Below are 22,271 nucleotides of genomic sequence, written 5' to 3'. Positions count from 1 at the left end.
TCCTGTGACAAGAAACCCTTTGTCCAGGACCCATTTGGTCGAGTTTCGGTCGACTGCAGGGGTCCAGACATTTGTCTGTGGCAGAGGCATCCATTTTGTGGATCTTAAGGCCTTTGGAGAAATCAACCGCATTAAAGTAAAGTAACATGTCTTACCCCTCTAGAGGGGTGGAATGCCATCCCCGTCGCCAGAACTGGCGAGGGGATGGTATTCCAAAGCGTATGACACCTTACACGACATGTTTTGATAAAGCCAAACCAGAGTTGCTAAATAACCGCGAGGATTATAAGGCACTTAATAGTATATGGTATGGCATTATCCTGAAACAGCTTAGGGATTTGTTCCCGACGGCTGCAGACAGGCTCAGCTCATGCTAGAGCTCCATCTCACATAAAACCACGCACTCAGCCTCCAGGATTGATGAGGCCTGACTATAGGAGTGGCTCACAGGTTTACATGTGTCCAGATATAGGTTTAGACATAGGTATACTATATCTAAGCAAGGGGTGTGTACACCACCTTACCCCAGCTGAGTGATCAGCCAGTTGTGTCAATTTAAGAACCAGCCAGGGGTGGCAAAAGATATGCTGCAGCCCCTGGTGGCCTTAGTGGCTCCTGTGCCCTGTGCACCTATAGTGCATTCTACAGGGGCTGACAAGGAGTCCATTTCCAATTGGTATGTGCCTATAGCACATGTGTCAGTAATTTAGTGAGAGAACAGCAGGCTGGGGGTCTGATCAGCAGGCCCACAGCCTCAGTAGTCGAAAACCAGTGAAGCAAAAAGCAAAAATTTGGGGTGACCATAGGATAGCAGACCCTACTCTCCTACACCCAGGAAGGAGTAATAGTCAATAGCCAGAGCCAGCCACGTCCAGCACGTCCTGTCGCGGACGGGCGCAGACGGGCAGGACTCTGGCACGACTCCGGCCACGCGAGGACGCGCCCGCTACGCGATCCCGCTACGCTAGAGGAGGAGCATTAAGTAGGCGTCCTGTCTCCGCGCATGCGCAGTCACGCGCTGATCAGTGGAACCTCCCCTTGCCCAGGCCAAGATGGCGACCACCCGGGAACCAAGCCCGCCAAACGGCGGTGGGGGCACAAATTAAAATGCAGGTGAGTGGGTTTTTTAAAAAACGGACACCCCGAGGCCAATTCCCTCGCAAAACGAGTCAAGAGTTAAAATAATACACGAGCGCGCGAGACGCTCTGTACCGCTGTGCGCTCCGCTGCCTTGTCTGAAAATAATTGACAGGACTCGCCTTAAGTAGGCGTCCTGTCTCCGCGCATGCGCAGTCACGTGCTGATCAGTGGAACCTCCCCTTGCCCAGGCCAAGATGGCGACCACCCGGGAACCAAGCCCGCCAAACGGCGGTGGGCGCACAAATTAAAATGCAGGTGAGTGGGTTTTTTAAAAAACGGACACCCCGAGGCCAATGTCCAGGTGCGAATCTATTAAATCAAGGATTGGGCCCCAGTAGGGCTGGAGACGGGCACAGCTCCAGAGCAGGTGCTACTGCGTTCCAAGTTCCCCACAGCCCCTCCAGCAGGCGGTCACTAACTCGGGGATCCCACTGGTGTAGTCTTTCGGGTGTGTGGTACCAGTAGGTGGCAATTTTAGTCATGGTTTCAGTGAGACCCGTGTGGTGCGCTGAGTGCCTAGCACTGTAGTACACCACCTCCCATTCCTTCCTAGTGAGTTGACGCCCCAGGTCCCGCTCCCATCTGACCCTCCCTGCGTTGTAGGTATGTGTGTTGGAGAGGAGCAGGTGCTGGTAGAGGTCTGAGATCAGTTTTTTGTCGGATGTGCATGTCAGCAGCCATTTCTCGTATGGTGTGAGGTGGCGTTGTGCCCCGGGTTGAATCGACGGGTGCAGCACCCAGTGACGGATTTGGAGGTAAGGCACGCGTTCCGTTTCGGGGATATCATAGTTCTCCTTCATCTTTCAGAAAGGAAGGATGCCTTTGAGGTCGAACATGTGACCCACGTTTCTGCATGGAGTCGCCCTCCAGGCTGCATGGGCTCTAGGATCCAGGCCAGGCGTAAAGTCTGGGTTGTCGAAGATCGGAGTTATCGGCGAGGGAAAGGAAGTGATCCCCCGGGCCACGGCCACTCTGTCCCACACATGGAGGACCGTGCTGGTGATCATAGAGGCAAACAGGTTGGGGGGGTCTGTGAACGCGCGGCAGGAGTGGGACACCCTGTAGTGTGCGGCCTGCCACAGCATGATCTTGAAAGAGCCAGTGTTTGCCTGACTCTAGCTGGTGCCTCTCCACCAGTGTGCACAGTTGGGTCGCCTGGAAGTATAACGTGAGATCTGGCACGCCCACACCACCGAACTCAGGAGGGAGCATGGCAACCGTATGCTTAAACCGTGGGCGGCGACCGTTCCATATGAAGCGCGCAAACTCCGATTGAGTCTTCTGGAGCCACCCTGATGGTGGACGCAGGGGGAGGGTCTGGAATATGTAAAGAATTTGGGGCAGCAGGGTCATCTTGACAGCCGCGATCCGGCCTAGCCAGGATAAATTGAGGTGTTTCCACCTCCTGAGGTTGTCTCGGAGTTTCACGCTAAGTCTAGTGTAGTTGGCCTCCGCAGTGGCTTGCACATTTGGAGCCAGCAGGACCTCTAAGTAAGGAATGGTGGTTTCCGACCACTGCAAGTCGAACTCCGCTTTAGCGTCTTCCAAGACCTCCGGCGATAGCGATTCATTTGGGCCTCTGATTTTGCCACATTAATCTTGAATCCCGACGCAAGCGCAAAGGTATGGAGCTCTACAAAGAGGGCCCGTAGGGATTGCATCGGGTCGGTCAGGGATAATAGGATATCGTCAGCTTATAGACTGATCTTGTGTGTGTCCCCGCCAAAGGGGATGCCAGAAATGAGGTCGTGGTGTCTCACCCGTTGTGCCAAGGGCTCCATATAGGGGGCGAACAGGAGGGGCGAGAGAGGGCATCCCTGCCTAGTCCCCCTGCCGATTTCAAACCGCGGGGAGGTGTGTCCATTAACCCGAACAGCTGCATTAGGTCGACGATAACAATTAAATATGCGGTTATGGAGGATCTCTCCTACTCCAAAGCCCTGCAGGACCAGGTCTAGATAGTGCCAATACACCCTATCAAAGGCCTTTTCTGCATCAATGGTGAGAAGCATACAGCACGGTCTAGTGCGTGACCCGGCCTCGAGGAGATGAAGAACCCGTCTGGTATTGTCGCTCGTCTGTCTTTGCGGGATGAAGCCAGCTTGGTCAGGTTCCACCAGTTGCTCCATATACGGCGCTAGTCGACTCGCAATGATGCCAGTGTAGAGATTCAGATCGACATTTAGCAAGGAGATCGGCCGATAGGAGCTGCAGCAGGCGGGGTCGCGTCCGAGTTTGGGGATTACGGAAATGGCTGCCTCCAGGAGGTCAGGGGGTATGGCGCCGGCCTGATAAAATGTGGTAAAGAGGTCGTGTAGCAGGGGGGCCACCTGCGGGCAGAAGTTTTTATAGAAGGCCGCGGTATAACCATCCGGGCCCGGGGATTTCCCCAGCTTAAGGCGGGAGATCGCCGAGATGACTTCCTCCAGGCCTATGGGGCGATCGAGAAACTCTGCCTGCGCCTCGTTCAGAGTGGGGCGTGTTTCACCCTGCAGGTAGTCAAGGCTGGCCTGCAGGTCTAGATAATCGGCCGAGTAAAGGGCGGCGTAGCAGTCACCAAAGGCCGCGGCGATGGGCGCGTCGTCAGTGATGGGGGCGCCTTGGTTAGACTGGAGGGAACGAATGTGCTGTCTTTGGCGTTGCTCCCGTAGCCTACTCGCCAGCAGTTTCCCACAGCGGTCCCCGCTGGTGTAGTACACATGTTTGAGGCGTATTGCTGCATATTCCGCCACGTCGTGATCTAATGCCACCAGCATTTTCCTTTCAGTGCAGAGTTGGCGCCACGCCCGAGCTGCCCCGGTGCGCTGATGCATCTGCTCCAGTTCCGCCACACGTTGAGTGAGTTCGGCTCTCATCTGCGCACGTTCCTTATTGTTAGCTGTAGCTATCGAGATGAATTCACCGCGGAGGACCGCTTTAAGGGCTGCCCACTGCGTGGCTTTAGTCGTGTCCTCATTGGCGTTGTGTGTCAGGAACTGGGTGAGTGCTGTTGTGACCCGTTCCAGTGTGGCTGGAGCCTGCAGGAGGCTGTCTCGCAGTCTCCAGTGCCTCTGGGGACTAGACGCAGCCGCGATGTGAAAGGACGCCACCACCGGTGAGTGGTTAGATAAGGAGGCCGGGAGAATCTCTACATCCTGTGCCTTAGAGGTCAGTTGGGAAGAGCATAAGAAATATTCAAGCCGCGCGTAGGTTTTGTGGGCCGCAGAGTAGTAAGTGTACGCCGTTGTGTGTGGGTGAGCGTGTCGCCATAGATCGACGAGATGCAGATCTGAAATGTGTGTGTGCCCCGAGGACGACAGTGCTCCCACCTGTCCGAACCTCTGTCCAGAGCGGTCTGCAGTGTTGTGAAACACAAGATTGAGGTCCCCCCCAAGCAGTAAGTGTGGGTGTGTAGTGCCCGTGGCCGCTTCCAGGGCAGTGTGCAAAAATTTCTCCGGACTTTCGTTGGGGGTGTATACAGTGCCCACCAGCAGCATTTGGTCCGCCACCTAGAAGCGATGAACAAGCAACCTCCCCCTAATCTCCGCCTCCTTTTGCAGAATTTTCCCTCTAAAGGATTTGGCCACCAATATCGCTACTCCTGCTACTTTATGGGCGGACGAGAAATACTGCCAGGGAAAGGCTTGGGACTTTAGTCTGTGGTGATCTTTAGGTACCAAATGGGTTTCTTGCAAGAGGCAGATGTCTGCTTTCGAGTGTTCCAGGAAGGAGAGCACCGCTTTGCGTTTGACTGGTTTGTTAAGTCCTCTCACGTTAAGTGAGAGAATTGTCAGGTGATGTATCATTGTGAGTGGATCGCAGGGTTAGCTAAGTGTGACATCTGACTCTTGGACGCTCGCAGCGGGGTCTTCCCCCGTGTGACAAGGATCCGCCCATGGCTCTGGAGTGCAGATTCAGGCTCCCATGGACAAGGAGAACCCTCCCCCCCTTCCCCCCCCTCAACTCCCTCAGTTCCCGAACTCCCATTCCCCCCTTCCGCATTCCCCCCACCCTCTCCCCTACCCCAACTTTGAGTGAGTCAACAGTGAACATTGTCCCAGGTACAGTCAACAGTCCCTCTGGACCCGTGGTAAGATTATCAGATCGAAAGGTAAAAGGCGTGCCACCCCAGCCATCCCCCGTCCCGACCCCCCAGGCCCCCCGGGATGTAAAGGCGTTCATTCGCAACCCCCAATTCAGTCATATTACAGTTCTGTGGAGGTGTCCTTTGCAACCCTTTGGACTGCAACCGCATGTTCCTGAGCTATGGTCTCGGGGTCTGGCTTGCGGACATTCTTGTGGGCTCGCCTACTTCTCACCCGCTGCCATCCATCCGGGTCTGTTCTGGGAGAGCCCCGGGGAAGACCGCCCGGCTGAGGTCTCCTCACCATCCTCCGCTTCTAGGGTGATGCCCAGTAGCTCACAAGTGTCTCGGAGAGAGCGAAGCTGCCGGAGGACCCCTTCCCATTTGAAGATAAGTCTAAAGGGGTGGCCCCATGAGTAAGGGATGCCTTTGTCTCTCAAGAAGGCTGTGGCCACTTTGAACGACCTCCTCTTCTGCAACGTGATGGCCGATAAGTCTTGATACAACGCCACGGCGTGGCTACGAAACTGGAGGGGCTGTTTCTGTCTCGCCATCTGCAGAATGCGTTCCTTTAGAGGATAATCAGGCAGAAAGGCCAGGATGTCCGGCGGTGGGGCCGGAGCCCGGCGCGCCAAGCCCACTCGGTGTGCTCGATCAATCCGGATTATGAAATCCTCTTGCTCCCCTAGGTTGCTCCGGAATAGATCCCGTAGGAATGCCGCTACATCGTCCCCCTCCGATTTAGATGGCACTCCCCGGACCCGTATGTTATTGCGACGGGAGCGGTTCTCGAGGTCCTCGTTATGTGCCTGTAAGTCTGTGTGTTGGTCCTGAAGGCGGATGATTTCCTGCTGCAGAAGTTCGATCTCACCACATCTATTGCTCATCGATTCCTCCACCGCCGCTACGCGCTCTCCCAAGCCATCGACATCACGCTGGAGCTCCCTATGTTCTCCCGCCATTTCTTGTTTAAGGGTTTGGAAGTCCTCCCATAGCGTACTGAAAAGCGTTTCCATGAAGGCCCTCGTGATGGGGATCTCCCCCTCTGAGTGAGTCTTGGGTTGCTCCGGGGGTGCGCCTTGCTCCGGGCTCTTAGCCCCCTTGGGGGTGCCCTTGGTCAGCATGTCGGTGATCGTCCATCCCTTGCGGTTCAACATGGTGTTCTTCACCACTCTTGGTGCTGGATGGGGCGTCTCGTCCCTGCTGGGCCGCTCACCCAGGTCCGTGCTGGCACCGCCAAGGCTGTGGTCCCTCCGTGGGTCACCCCCGCCTGCCGTCCGGGTCGTGGGTGGGTATGCTCCCCCAGGGCTTGTGCCGAGGGCTCGGTTCCAGCTCTCCGAATCCGGCGTGATCTCCCAGGGCCGGGCTGCTCCTCACCCCTCCGTCGCTGCTCTTCCTGAGCGCTACTGGCCTCTCCGCTAGCTGCTACTCTTATTCCATGCATGTCACCCCTGGCGCCAAATCACGCTGCCGCCAGCCCGCCACCTAGGGCCTCCACGTCTCGTTCAGCCCCACGAGGCGGGCCTTGGTTGCCAGGCCCTTAATTGCTGCAACGCTCCGGCCGGGTCCTGTGGCAGCTTAAGGTGTAGCTTGCGGCGAGTGCCCGGGTTGTCTGCGTGCATTGGGCCTACGCCTCAGCCGCGCCTCCTTTCTGGCGCCCGGCAGTCTGCGATGGGCCCCATGCCGGGGGCTCGAGTTATGCCCCCCGAGGAAGGCCACCACAGGCCCCGCGCCGGGGGCTCGATTAGTGCCCACCAATGTCGCACGGCCTCAGGGACGGAGCACCGCCGAGCCGCCCCGCTCTCCGGCCGCCTGCAGATTTCGCCCCAGGTCAGTCCAGGCATTCAAGGCCGCGACCCCCCCGAGGCCGCCACTCGTGGCGCGTTAGGCCGACCTCGAGGACGCTCCACACCGCTCCCTGCAGCCCCGGTCGGGGCGCGCTCAGCCAGCCTCCCGAGGGTCACTCTGTCGCCCGCTCCTCACCTGTTCCGCCAGCCAGGCGCTTTGCTGCGGTGGGCCGCCTCTGCCACGCCCGGCCGCCTGGGCCCAAGCTGGGGCCTGGATTTGTGGCGTCCTGCGGCGAGGTCCTCTCCGACGCGCCGGAGCAGGCAGTGCCCCGGCTCGCCCAATGCTGTTTCCCTCTCTGATGCGGCCGGGCTGCGGCTGTTGGGAAATAGCCCTCTTCCTGGCCTCAGGCGGTGCAAGGCTCCGGGATAGTCTGCTGGAGTACCGCCAGCCGGCCGGCCTCCGTTCTCCGCCTCTCTCCGGTCCGTTTCGAGCGCTGCTCTGGGGACGGAGCACAGGGATCTCCCTGACCTACGCCGGGTCGCAGCTGGGCCGCGGACACTGGGCTGCCACCCACCAGGTCCGTGGGGGGCTCAGCTATGCCGGGGGCACGTAAGGGGGGATCGGAGCGGGGAGCTCTCCAACTACAAGTCCGCTCCGGTCGCCATCTTGGCCACCGGAAAAACATATTTTGGAGATTTTCTGCGAAGTAAAAAACACTCGGGGGAAGAATACCGAGAGTGGGGTGATAATTGCCAACACAGATAGGACACACCAAGAGCTGAGTTGTCTGTGGCTCTGTGTATGTGTGTGTGGTTCTGTGTGTGGCTCTGTGTGTGTGGCTCTCTGTGTGTGTGTGTGTGTGTGTGTGCGCAAATGCAATAGGTCTCGCATTTGCGAGAGATTAAGCTATTGGCATTGTAAATGACAATGCTATTTATTTCTCTGTTTTCAAAACCAACACATAAATAAAAAGTTTGTCATTTACAATGCCAATAGCTTTAACTTTTGCAAAGGCGAGACCGTTGCATTGTAAATTTTTTGATATATAGAGGCACGGTGATTCCGCAGACTCTCCCGTACACAAGCTTTATTCTAATTGGCTGTCAACACTCCAAACCAGGAAGTGTTGGCAGCCATCTTGTTACTCGATAGAACCGAGTCACAAGAAAACAAGGAAGCAAAGGTGTGAAAGAGGGAAAGGGGTAGGTTAGAATCACCCTGACCACCTAGGCCTGCTCAGAGGGTCCCACAAGGACCCCCAGGGCCAAAAAAAAGCATTTTTATTTTTATTGCGGCGAAATTCGCGCTGGGTCTGTAAATCCCAGCCAAAATTGTTTTTTAAAATGAAGAGTGGGCTCCCGCGCTTCATTTAATTGAGCCCCTGCTCATATTTTTTTAATATCATTATTATTATTACTGTAGTTGTTGTTATTGTTGTCGTCAGTTGTGGTGTTGATAGTTGTGGTGTTGTTGTTATTGCATTCTACCAGCTCAGATCCTCACACACAAGGCCACCTACACATTTCCATCCAGGTGAATACCAGAGGAGCGTGTTACCCCTTCTCGAAAAGCTTCGGAGCGCTGTCAAGCTTATGAAGCGCTATACAGATGTAAACACAGCTACACAGATCGTGTTATCGCTACTGTTACTATCCGCAGCACAGAACTGTCTCTTGGCGCTGTGTTTCACTTCACGTCACTTTCACTTGATGGTGAGTTCTCGTGACTTCCTTCTTCTGTGCGGGACACATGCGCCCAAGGTGCCTTAACATGTGTACAAGATTGAGGGTCCCTTTCTTCTTGTACTCAGGGGGAGTCCGTGTTCCGGACAGCCAAACTAATTATTTTAATGCCTTTGCACCTCCCTCATGACCCCTCCATACTCAGCCGACTCTAGTGCCTCTGTCTGCTCTGCATGAGCTCTGAAAGCCACACGGTGCAGTCCAACCTCTCCTGCCTGATCTTACTATTCCTGCCTGCTCCCAGACAGTTTGCAGCGCTTCTGCCTGCTCCCTGTAAACTCCCTGCACTCAGGATCACTCACTTCCATGCCTGCTTGCTTCCAGCATGCCCGCAGCACCCCTGCCTGCCCCCTGTGAACAGCCTGCGCTAAAGCAGTCTCCTCATACCATACCTGCCTGATTCCAGCATCCCCGCAGCACCCTAGCCTGCTACCTGTGAACAGCCTACATAAGAACAAACTCCTCCTTGCTTGCCTGCTTCCAGCTACCCCGCATGACCCCTGCCTGCTCTCTGTGAACAGCCGGCACGAGAAAAGTCTCCTCCATACCTGCCTGCGTCCAGCCTCCCTGCTCCCTGTGAATACCATGTACTCAGGGTCACTTCCATCCAGACCTGCCTGTTTCTAGCATCCTTGCCTGCTCCCTGTGAACACCCTGCACTCAGGATCACTCTCCTTCAGACTTGCCTGTTCCCAGCATCTCCGCAGCGCACCTGCCTGCTTCCTGTGGACACCCTGCCCTCTGCATCACTCCCATCTAGTACATACATGCCTGGTTCAAGCATGCCCGCAGCACCCCTGCCTGCTCCCTGTGAAAATCCTATTTTCAGAGTTACTTCACGCTGCTCTGCCTGCTGCCTGCAACCCTCACTGGTACCTGATCCCAGGCAGCCCCTACCTTGAGCCTGCTCTCTGTGCAGCGTGAAGCCCTCATTCCCCACAGCTACTCCCACCCGCTGTGCCTGCTCCGCACCTCCTCCCACCACCTCCCGCTCTGTGTGCCTGCGTGCAGCCTCCCTCCCTGCGCCCTCCACAGGGACCTGAAACCCTGCCTGTGCTTCCAGCCTCCCTCCCTGCGCCCTCCACAGGGACCTTACACCCTGCCTGTGCCGCCAGCCTCCCTGCCTGCGCCCTCCACAGGGACCGGAAACCCTGCCTGTGCCAACAGCCTCCTCAGAGCCAGGCCTGGATGGGACTGGACCGGAGGACCGAGGCCTGAACCCCGCCTGGGAGAGGCAGGCAGCAGGGGCGGCCTTAGGCATGTGCAAGCCACCAAACCCCAGGAGCCGCCACGCCAATATATATCCTTAATATAATAAACCTCTGAGAATGGATACATATTTGCATGGAGGTCCTTGGCAGGGATTTGGCGGCCTCTGGCTCTGTTCCACTTCCAAACACTCTGACCCCCCCTCTTCACTGGCCTCCGCGCTCCGCCCTGCCCGGACCCCCTCTTCCGGGGCCCCCTACCCAAGCTCCCTGCTCAGGGCCGCCATGAGCCTAGAGCCGCCCCTGCAGGCAGAGCGGGGGAAGCAATGCGTGCTGGACGCCCTTAAGGAGCCGAATGCCCCCAAGGGTTCGCCCAGCACAGACATGCTCTTCGCCCTGCTGGCCCAAAGCGAAGCCCTGCAGAAAGGTACCAGAATCATACCGTCAATGAAAGTTGTCCGGGGGTGTTAGGGGTGGCGGTGCGCGGGAGCGGGGTGTATGTCAACATATAGCTAAGGTGCGTGTTTCATCAGATTGTGCAATATGTGTAAATCTTTTCACCTTTACGGCACCCACACATTTATAGAAATAATAATTTTGGATTGGAAAAAATCAGCATTTTTAATGCAGATTCATGTATCACCTTTGTATCTGGTGAGAACCGAAACTAGAATTATCTGGCAAATGTGTACTGTTTGTTTTATCAAACTTTTCATTTCACATCTGTTACACATGCCTGTAACACCATGGCCTTTTTTCAATTTAAATTTTTTTATACTGTTGCTGAATCTATAACGTTCTTAATAAAATTATCCGAAATATAAACATGTAATAAACAAATAAGTTAAAAGTCTAGGTAACACAGGGGCATATTATCGAGGGGGTTTATCTCCGCTTTTTTGGCTTTAAAAGCCAAAAAAGCGGAGATAAAATTATCTCCCTATTACCTAGCTGTTGCTAACACCAGTTAGCGACAGCTAGTAGGAGATAGCGACCATCTTGGGCCCCCCTTTGCATGTCAGAGAAATGTATCACTAATGACATGCAAAGTGGGCGTGCCAAGATGTTAGCGACTGGAAACAGTTGCTAACATCGCTATCTCCTATTACCAACTTTTGGAGATATTCGCCCAAAACGCGAATATCTCCAAAAGCTAACACCTGCCCTGAGCAGTTCTTAGCCTTGTTATCCAATGGGAGGTGGATAACATGGCTAAGAGCATTAGCTCGGTAATGCATGAATATCGCTGACTTTTCAGCGATATTCATGCATTGCGGACTATTTTTATCGCATTTGCGATAAACCTTGGTATTACCGAGGTTTATCTGCGATAAAAATCGCCGCAGGTCGGCGATAAATTTTTGTCTCTAACCAAGCAATAGCGATAATTATCGCTATTGCTTGGTAATATGCCCCACAATTACTAAATTCATGTACAAATAGAGGCAAATTTATACATTCATAATTGCAAATAACGGAGTAGGGAATATGGTTAAGGGAGCAAAGTGAAGTGCTCTGAAGTGGTCTGGAAATATGTAGCGCTTTTTAAAACATCTAAAAACAATATGTCCACAATATGTGTAACAAAATTATTAACCTCACACATAAACCTGGATAGGCCCCCACTTTGGCTCGGTATTTTATAGTATTTGTTGTAAGATTCAGGTACACTAAACTCAGGCACGTTATAGTTAGTTCAAAAACCTTCAAAATTCACTGAAAAAAAACATAGGTTTCAGGCATGTTATAGTTAGAGATTAGCATTTTAAAAAACTTTGAAATTCATTAAAAAACATAGGTTTCAGGCACGTTATAGTTGGAAGGACATTTCATTCGTACAAAAACATATAAACTCCGGCGTTCTAGTTAGTTCAGCTTACTATAACTCGCGCCCCCACAATGCACTGCTGATGACATCACATATTACATCCTTCATAAAATCACTGATGACATCATCCAGTGACTGTGTGCTTCTGTAAAGTCAAATATGCCTTATATAAACACATTCCAAGGTGTATTGAGAAATTAATGGGTGTATGAGTGTATATATGGATGATTTTGTGTGAATCTTTGTATCGGTGTGTAACTTGGTGTGTAAGTGTGTGCATGCGTTGATGAGTAGCTACATGAATGTTTATATCAGTTATTGTTTGGTTACCTGAGTATTTGTAGAGGTGCCTCAGTGTATGTGTGGGTGGCTAGTGTGTGACTCTGCAGAGATGTGCGAGTGGTTAATACACTGGGTGTATGGGTTTGAGACTGTATAAGGAAACAGCTGTATGGGTGGGTGAGTGAGTGTATGGGTGTGTTGTGAGTGAATGGATGTCTTAGTGGTAAATGTGCGAGTAACTACATAGGTAAAAGACAGTATATTTCAGTAATGGTGTATTTAAATAAGTATATGTGAGAGTAAGTGATTGTGACAGTGGGTTTATGGATGAATGCGTACTTGTATGAGTGATTGTAGAAGAGAGTAAGTATGGATTAGTTTCTGTAGGAATAAGTGAGTTGATGTGTATTTAATTTAAGGTGAGTAAATGGGAGTGTGATTGATTCTTTGCATGGCTGACTAGATGTGTGAGTAACTCTGGATGAGTGGTGATGTGTGAGCGTCTGTGTAGCGTCTGTGTAGCTGTATGAGGGCGTATCATAGTGTTGTATTGATGAGTGACTGCATGTATGAGTGACTGTATGGGTGAATGACTGGATGTGTGTGTAGACCTGTAAATCAGTCAGTGTGTATGTAGTAACTGGTATTGGTGTGTGTAGGGTTTCGAAAGTGGTAGTGTATATTTTAGAGTGGGTGTATGAAAGGTTACATTAGGGTGCGTGGAGATGTATCAGATTTTCACCTGGATGATGTAATCAGTGATATCATTTGATATGTCATCAGTGATGTCACCGACCATGTCCTGAATGATGTAATATGTGATGACATCAGAAGTGCATTGTGGGGGTGCGAGGTATAGTTAGCTGAACTAACTATAACACCGGAATTTCTATTGTTTTGTATGAATGAAATGTCCAACTAACTATAACGTGCCTGAAACCTATGTTTTTTCTGTGATTTTTTTTAAGTATATACACGAGACTCCAGCAGGAGCAGATGCAACCTGTTAGTCAGCCCCCCTTTCTGATCCAACGGACGCTCCTAGAAGACCCACGCTGAGGCACTCCGTGGCCTCACAAGAAGCGCACTGGTCTCACTGAGCTATTTGGCTTAGAACACCCACTTCCTATCAGAAGATATTGAAGGTACTTTTGGGTATCGTTAGAGCTTTGACAGTAGCGTATGAACAGTAACTCACACTGAGCTCTGGTCCACAGGTGCTGCTCTTAATACTGAATCTTATTTCAAATACAGGTCCTATGTGTTCATCCTTTGTTCCTGTAGCTGTCATTGCTCTTTAATACAAAGATCATGTATGTGTTACTACAGGTGTAATAATGTGAAGATTCAGAACCCAGAGGCGGTGAAGAGTTATAAAGGTAAATATCATTGTGATGATTAGCTCTGAATATTACTGTTCATGAAAATGATATGGCAGTTTGTGGTGTGGTATGGTATGGGATGGTGGGCTATGGTATGGTTTGGTGTGGTATGGCATGGGATGGTGTGGTATGGTATGGTGCGGCATACTATGGTATGGTATGATATGGTATGGTATGGTTTGCTATGGTATGGCATGGTATGGTGTGGCATACTATGGTATGGTGTGATATGGTATGGTGTGGTGGGCAATGGTATGATGTGGTGTGCTTTGGTATGGTGTGGTGTGGGGTGGTATGGTATGGTATGGTGTGGTGTGCTATGAAATGGTATGTTATAGGATGTTATGGTGGGATGGGATCAGATAGGATGGTGTGGACTGGTATGGTATGGAATGTTATGATGGTATGGCGGATGTACTATAGGGTGAGAACAATATCAAGAGAAAGAAGGAACCCCTGCCGATAATGGTAGAGTCCTATATCAGGATCTTGGATAATTCTACACCTTCGGTACCCAAATGCAGTACCCAATCAAAGCACAGTAAACAAACAAATCAATTTTAATTTCTTTTGTTTTTATGTTTCATTAATTTTTTTCTGTTTTGTTGTTATCTCTAATTTAAGTGTACATGCTTAGTTTCTCATCAGTGGCTATAAACATTTCATAATACAAAATTGTCAATCAATAAAATGTCATAATAAGTAGTGTGGTCCCAAAACACCAGGTATAATAAATCAAACTAACAATCGCTAACACTCATACAGTCACATTAGACTATTTTAAAAGACCTCTATTTAAAAAGTTTAGAAGCCTGGGTGGAAAGAAAGATGGACTTATTCTTTCACACTAGGGGTGAAGGGTCGATCAGATGGACAGGGGCTGATCCCGAAGGGTGGAGGTGGATCAGTATCTTCAAAGGAGATCAAAAACGCCTACGCGCGTTTCGGTGAAGAGGCCCGGTCAAGCCTCACCTTCGTCAGGGCAAAGAGTTAATACGGGGTGAGGGACAACACTATGGGTAAGGAGAAACAATTTTTAGAATAATAAAAGAAAACGTTTTAGTGCATCAACATATACATCATCAAAGAGTTAAGTTCACTTTCCTATAGTTACAACTGTGGCTTGAAATACATTTTCAAATGGCACTGAACACGTGAGTTCCGAAGGCGGTAATAACCAATTATTATTATATAGCATGAATTTTAACAGGAGGGTTAAATAACCTCAGGAGGCACATAGGGACAGGAAAGAGATACATCAGGAGAGTCTATCCATTCATCATTCATTCAATTCTGCGTATATCAACAGTTCAGTTTAGGTTGTTCTAAATGATGTTCCTCGGGGAACAGCTACAAAGGTTACAGTCAGTTGGATTAATTTTGAGAATAAACCCGCGATAGATAGCGGGAAAGTTACACAACCCATTCAGAGCGAGTAGTTTCAGTCAAGACAGTTAATCCACGAGTTACCAGGTGTATCCTGTACTAACCTGGAGAACTCAAGGGTGTCATGCGAAACAAGGGGTTCCAGCGGGATATTAGATTCATCATCTCTGCTTTACGTTATATTAGATTAAAAGATCAGGGTACTAGTGTTTACCTGTTAAATTTGCGGCAGTCTTGAAGCTGATGGAAACAATCGGCTTGCTCAAGACCTCCCTTTGGGTATACAGGACAGGAATCCTATATTCTACAAAGACATGCAGGGGTCGAAAGTAATTAACTATAGATCAGGTCAGCGCTAAATACAGTTAGACCCTCAAGGGGTCGTAAACAAACTCCCTGTTGTCGATGAGAGGGTTTACCTGGGTGAAATCAGGTCCAGTTGGGATCTAGATAGGTTCTCTTCATGCGCAACGAATTTGGGGATGGTTTCTTTTTCTTTTTCGGGCAGTGATACTTGAGTTAGAGGGCTGATGAGGAAAAAACATTTTGTCAGGAGGTAAGAGGGAAATGTCTTGGAACAAAAAGACATAAAACATCCTATTGAGTAATAGTGTCCCTAGTTTAGGGGTTAGTAGGCGCTAGCAACTTGGAATATGCTAGATTACCTGTGTGGTTCGCAGTGGGGTAGTTGTCCTAGAGGTGCAGAGGCCTGACTTCACTGTTTTCGTCATCCAAAAAGGGGATATGTAGGAAATCCTGTTAGGATAAACAAAAGGGAAACGACTGTCTCAGAGTGGAACGAGGTTGTACGTTTTTGCTGCCCCGAGAGAGTAGACATCACGATCATTCTTCAAGGTAATAGTGTAATGAAGTTCTCATCGTAGGTATAAACGTGCAATAGAGTGATTAAAAATCGCTCCAGATTATGTCAGGGGGACGCGCCGTTACCTGTTAGAGGTGAAGTCATATCCGTTATCTCAAAACATCCGTTAGTATGTATAATTGTCGTGCCCCAGGTCACGTGGGGTTCAAAACTCAGGGACTCGATCTAAACAAGAGAGATGAGGGGAGGTACAAGGCATTTTAGTACAGGGTCCTGTTTTTCAGTTAGTAGAACGCGCAGAAGGCGCGAAGATGTTAAGTATGCTGCCTAAGTTGACAGATGATTAGAGTGGGAGTTCTAACGGGCGCCCTATCATGCGTGGAGAGTTTTTTACCTGCTGGTGTGGAGATTTCGCCCAGGTACGGTCGCCTTGCCGAGTAGCAGTCTTCAAGGATCTAAAGGTTTTCCTTGTCTAGGCTGCTTTTAACAGATTTCCCGAGGCCGATTCAGCTAGGAAGAATTGGAGGTAGAGGGCGGACTGATAGAGGAAAAACCCTTCTAAGTGTTTTGGGCCATGTAGACAGAGTAGACAGACTAACATTGTTGTCCTGCAGGATCGCAGGTAGTCAGTAAAAGATCACAAAAAGACGAAAAACACACCCATGCAAGAAAGGGGTGCCTCTCGTGTCTGAGCCACATACCCCTGTCCTGTACAGTCGCCTTCTGCGCCTTTTTCGGACAGAAGCAGTTTCCCATGTTGGAATACACTACTCGATTTGTGGGACACCTGGATATTGGAGAGTTTTGATGGGGGAATATGGGAAATATAAGAACCATCTATATTTCCGGGAGGTTAGTTGTAGAAAATCAGAACCAGGGTTATACAGCGTGGTTGGATGAGGGGGGGACACATGTTGAAAATATTAACGGGGTTTTCAAGTAATTAGATGATCGCTTGAGACCAGGGGCATTCCTCGTTCAATCCTTTCAGGACGGATTGAAGCAGGTAAATCCAAAATACCTCGCGTTTTTTCTCAGGGTAGTGGGATTATCACCGTTGTTGGGTAAGATCTTTTCCAGGATGAACCATCTGAGTTCTTTCTCATGGTGATTGTTATTGATCCAATAGGTGCTGTTATCCTTCCATTCCTGATGTTAGATTTGTGTTCTCCTATGCGCAGGCGGCATTCTCTGCCGGTTTCTCCTACATATGGTAGGCCGCATGGGCATAGGATCACATAAATCACATTAGATGTACGGCAGTTGGTGAGTCTCTTGTTTTTGGCAACGGAAACAACACGGTTGTTTACGGTGATAGAGTCCCCTATGATGGCATTGGGGCATGCTTGGCACGTGCCGCATGGGTGCTTGCCAAAGACGGGATCCAAGTTGGCAATGCCAGATTGAATGATGGACGGGGCTTCCAGTAGTTTGCCTTTCACTAAGTGACTTTTCAGATTTTTATTTCTTTTGAAGGCGAAGATCGGTTTAGGTAAAGAGGTGCCATTGCCTTTCAAATTAAGAATGTGCCAATTGGAGTTTATGGTTTGTCGGACCTTATGATTAAGCTCGGAATGTTTGACAATGCATACTAGTTGGTCCCTTTCCTCCTTCTGAGATGATCCAAACATGTCTTCCCTGTGGGTATATCTAGCCCTTTTAAAGGACTCCTTGATTAATCTGGGAGGATATCCTCTGTGCTTGAGCTTGGCTTTCAAGATGTCAGATTGTTGTAGAAAATCCCTTATGTCAGTGCAATTTCTGCGAATTCTTAGAAATTGGCTGTAGGGGATGCTGTCCCTCTGAGATCTAGGGTGAAAGCTATCATATTTTAACAGGGTGTTCCTGGCCGTGGGTTTAGTGTACAGGGAGACAGCAATTTGTCTTTCTCTGTGTTCAATCCAGATGTCCAAGAATTCAATTCTGGTTTTACTGGCATGTAGAGTGAATCGAAGGTGGGGGTCTGCAGCATTCAACCATCGGAGAAATTCGTTGAGAGATTCTTGGTCCCCCCTCCAGATGAAAAATATGTTGCCAATAAATCTTGACCACATATGAACATTCTCATAGAAGGGGGCCAGCTCATTGTAGATGTTATTTATTTTTTCAAATTCTCCTACATAGAGGCACGCAATACTGGGGGCACAGCTGGCACCCATGCTGACTCCTCGTATTTGTTTGTAGGTTGTGCCGTTGAATTCAAAAAAGTTTTCGTACAGAACTACTTCAAGGCATTGAAGGATATAGGGTGAGATCATGGTAAAATATGGTATAGTGGTATGGGATGGTTTGGTATGGTGGTAATACATGGCATTATGTTATAGTGTGGTGTGGTGTGCTATGGAATGGTATGTATGGTATGTTATGGGATGTTATGGTGGGATGGGATTGGATTGGATGGGAAGGTGTGGACTGGTATGGTATATATGGTGTGGTGTACTATGGTATGGTGTGGTCTGGTGGGCTATGGTGTGGGGTGGTGTGGTATGTTATACCCTGGTGTGGTGTGATGGGCTTTGGTATGGTGTGCTACGGAATGGTATGGTATGTATGGTATGTTATGGGATGTTATGGTAGGATGGGATGGGATTCGATTGGATGGGATGGTGTTGGCTGGTATGGAACGTTATGATGGTATGTGTGGTGTGTACTATAGGGTGAGATCATTGTATAGTATGGTATAGTGGTATGGGATGGTTTGGTATGGTGGTAAGGCATGGCATGGGATGGCATTGTTATAGTGTGGTGTGCTATGGAATGGTATGGTATGTTATGGTGGGATGGGGTTGGATGGGATGGTGTGGACTGGTATGGCATGTATGGTGTGGTGTAGTATGGTGTGGTGTGATGGGCTTTGGTATGATGTGGTGTGGTGTGCTACGGAATGGTATGGTATGTATGGGATGTTATGGGATGTTATGGGATGTTATGGTGGGATGGGATTGGATTGGATGGGATAGTGTGGACTGGTATGGTATGGAATGTTATGATGGTATGGTGGGTGTACTATAGGGTGAGATCATGGTATAATATGGTATAGTGGTATGGGATGGTTTAGTGTGGTGTACTATGGTTTGGTGTGGTCTGGTGGGCTATGGTATGGGGTGGTGTTATATGGTATATCCCGGTACGGTGTGGTGTGATGGGCTTTAGTATGGTGTGGTGTGGTGTGGTATGCTATGCTATGCTATGGTGTGGTGTGCTACGGAATGGTATGGTATGTATGGTATGTTATGGGATGTTATGGTGGGGTGGGATTGGATGGGATGGGATGGTGTGGACTGGTATGGAATGGAATGTTATGATGGTATGGTGGGTGTACTATAGGGTGAGATCATTGTATAATATGGTATAGTGGTATGGGATGGTTTAGTATGGTGGTAATGGATAGAATGGGATGGCGATATGGTGTGGTATGGTGTGGTGTGATATGGTATTGTATGGTATTTAGTGGTAACGTGCACTCACGCCAGGGAACAGTTACTTGATTTGTCCCTAAACTTTGTATTTTCAAGATTTTTCTAGATTTCCACTAATCTCCATTCTGTATACGTGCTGCAGCATTTCCTTTGTTTAAATCAATCTTCCCCGTAGACATTCATGCTAAGTTTATCGGAAATTCAGATGCGGTAATTTCACACCTCACATTAATTAGTTTATTTATTTATGGGTTTTATATAGCGCCTAAATCACCCCCAAAGGGGTATCTCTGCGCTTTGAACCGTGCTGCTGGACAGGATGACGAGCATTATCAGAACAGAGCAGTCTTAAGAAGCTTTCTAAATCGGAGATAGTCAGGACATTGTCTCAGGTAAATGGGGAGTTGATTCCAATAAAGGGGAGCGAGGTAGCAAAAGGTTTTCCCACCTAACCTTGATTTGCTGATCTGTGGGACCAAGAGAAGCGATTTGTTTCTTGGCCGGAGGGTTCTAGAAGGGACATAATGATTACGTTTCTTGGCGATGTAGAGGGGGCCATTGTTATACAAGGCCTTGTGGACGGTGCAGCAGATTTAGAATTTAACCCGCTTGCGCACTGGAAGCCAATGAAGCTGTTAAAGGAGAGGCAGGGAGGCAGTTTTCTGGGGTCATTCGAGACAAGGCACGCTGCGGTGTTCTGGACCCCCTGCAATCTGCTAAGCGAGGACTCATTGGCTGAGACCAGGCGAGCGTTAAAATAGTCTAAGCGGCTCACTACCATTGTCTGAATGAGGGTTTTACGAGTAGAATCTGGGAGGAAAGGAAAAACTCGCCATAACAAACCCAGCATGTAGAAGCAGGAGCTGACAGTATAAGCGGCACACTCCTTCATGGTCAAGGCCCGGTCTAGGCGAATAACCAGGTTTTTAACAAGGACCTTAGGGGCAGGGGGGTGCCGAGGGCTACCGGCCACCAGTCTGGTGTCCACCACATAGATGCCTCTCCGCAGAGCATAATCTCCATCTTCCCTGAACAAAGGGGGTGGATTTATTAAATAAGAAGAGGAGCTGAGTGTTGTCAACAATGCAGATGAAATAGGCGTAAAGCCAGAGGCCCGGAGGGGTTGGCCAAGGGAGCAACATAGATGTTGAATAAGGTGGGGCTTAAACATGAGCCTTGGGGAACTCCCTTGGTCAGTTCCATTGTCTTTGACCGAAAAGGGCCTGAATTGATGGTCTGAGAACGGGAGGACAGGAAGCTCGTCATCCACTGAAGAGCAGGTCCTCTGAGTCCGATCTCCTCCAATCTCCTGAGCAGGATCTGGTGGTAGACCGTGTCGAACGGTGATACTGTTATGATACTGCTAGGCTTGACAACTGCGAGTAACTCAGTTACTGCAGTATTCTGGGACAATCGAATGGAAAATTACCTCAGAATTTTGTATTTACCACACAACACATTCTATTTTCCAGAGTTTTAGCACCAACAGGGACCTAGCACATGCATCTACACGGACCCAACGCATGCATCTACAGTGAGCTAGGGCATGCATCTGCACTTACTTAATGCATGCACTCACACTAACCTAGCACATGCATCTACTCTGGCCTAGTACATGCATCTACACTGGCCTAGTACATGCACCTACACTAACCTAGCGCAAGCATCTACTCTGGCCTAGTGCATAAACCTACACTGATCTAGTGCATACATCTACACTAACCTAGTGCATGTGCCTGCACTTACCTAGCACATGCACCTACACTAACCTAGCACATGGACCTACACTGACCTAGTTCATGAACCTACTCTAACCTCGCTTGTGACCCTACACTGACCTAGCACAAGCATCTACACTGACCTAGCACAAGCATCTACACTGACCTAGCGCATGCATCTACACTGACCTAGCGCATGCATCTACACTGACCAAGCGCATGCATCTACACTGACCTAGCGCATGCATCTACACTGACCTAGCGCATGCATCTACACTGACCTAGCGCATGCATCTACACTGACCTAGCGTATGCATCTACACTGACCTAGCGCCTGCATCTACACTGGCCTAGTGGATGCATCTACACTGGCCTAGTGCATGTATCTACACTGGCCTAGTGGATGCATCTACACTGGCCTAGTGCATGCATCTACACTGGCCTAGTGGATGCATCTACACTGGCCTAGTGCATGCATCTACACTGGCCTAGTGCATGCATCTACACTGGCCTAGTGGATGCATCTACACTGGCCTAGTGCATGCATCTACACTGGCCTAGTGCATGCATCTACACTGGCCTAGCGCATGCATCTACACTGGCCTAGTGGATGCATCTACACTGGCCTAGTGCATGCATCTACACTGGCCTAGCGCATGCATCTACACTGGCCTAGCGGATGCATCTACACTGGCCTAGTGGATGCATCTACACTGGCCTAGTGCATGCATCTACACTGGCCTAGTGCATGCATCTACACTGGCCTAGCGCATGCATCTACACTGGCCTAGCGCATGCATCTACACTGGCCTAGCGCATGCATCTACACTGGCCTAGCGCATGCATCTACACTGGCCTAGCGCATGCATCTACACTGGCCTAGCGCATGCATCTACACTGGCCTAGTGCATGCATCTACACTGGCCTAGTGCATGCATCTACACTGGCCTAGCGCATGCATCTACACTGGCCTAGCGCATGCATCTACACTGGCCTAGCGCATGCATCTACACTGGCCTAGCGCATGCATCTACACTGGCCTAGCGCATGCATCTACACTGGCCTAGCGCATGCATCTACACTGGCCTAGCGCATGCATCTACACTGGCCTAGTGCATGCATCTACACTGGCCTAGCGCATGCATCTACACTGGCCTAGCGCATGCATCTACACTGGCCTAGTGCATAAACCTACACTGATCTAGTGCATACATCTACACTAACCTAGTGCATGTGCCTGCACTTACCTAGCACATGCACCTACACTAACCTAGCACATGGACCTACACTGACCTAGTTCATGAACCTACTCTAACCTCGCTTGTGACCCTACACTGACCTAGCACAAGCATCTACACTGGCCTAGCGCATGAACTCACACTGACCTAGCGCATGCACTTACACTGACCTAGCGCATGCATCTACACTGGCCTAGCGCATGCACTTACACTGACCTAGCGCATGCATCTACACTGGCCTAGCACATGCACCA

The 22,271-nt window shown here is 49.9% G+C and overlaps 1 protein-coding gene across 1 annotated transcript in view; it reads left to right on the top strand.

Annotated features, from left to right (window-relative positions):
• LOC144752367 (E3 ubiquitin-protein ligase TRIM11-like) overlaps positions 1-13,453 on the top strand; it is a 167,253-nt gene extending 153,800 nt beyond the window's left edge. The window contains exon 5 of the mRNA XM_078640301.1: positions 13,381-13,453. Within this exon, the coding sequence (XP_078496427.1) occupies positions 13,381-13,453 (73 nt within the window). The remainder of the gene's footprint in view (positions 1-13,380) is intronic.
• The last annotated feature ends 8,818 nt before the right edge of the window (positions 13,454-22,271 follow it).

Source organism: Lissotriton helveticus, chromosome 5_1 (genome assembly GCF_964261635.1).
Source record: "Lissotriton helveticus chromosome 5_1, aLisHel1.1, whole genome shotgun sequence".
Taxonomy (NCBI): domain Eukaryota; kingdom Metazoa; phylum Chordata; class Amphibia; order Caudata; family Salamandridae; genus Lissotriton; species Lissotriton helveticus.
Note: the sequence above shows the minus strand (reverse complement) of the source record. Positions and strands in the feature narration are given on the sequence as shown.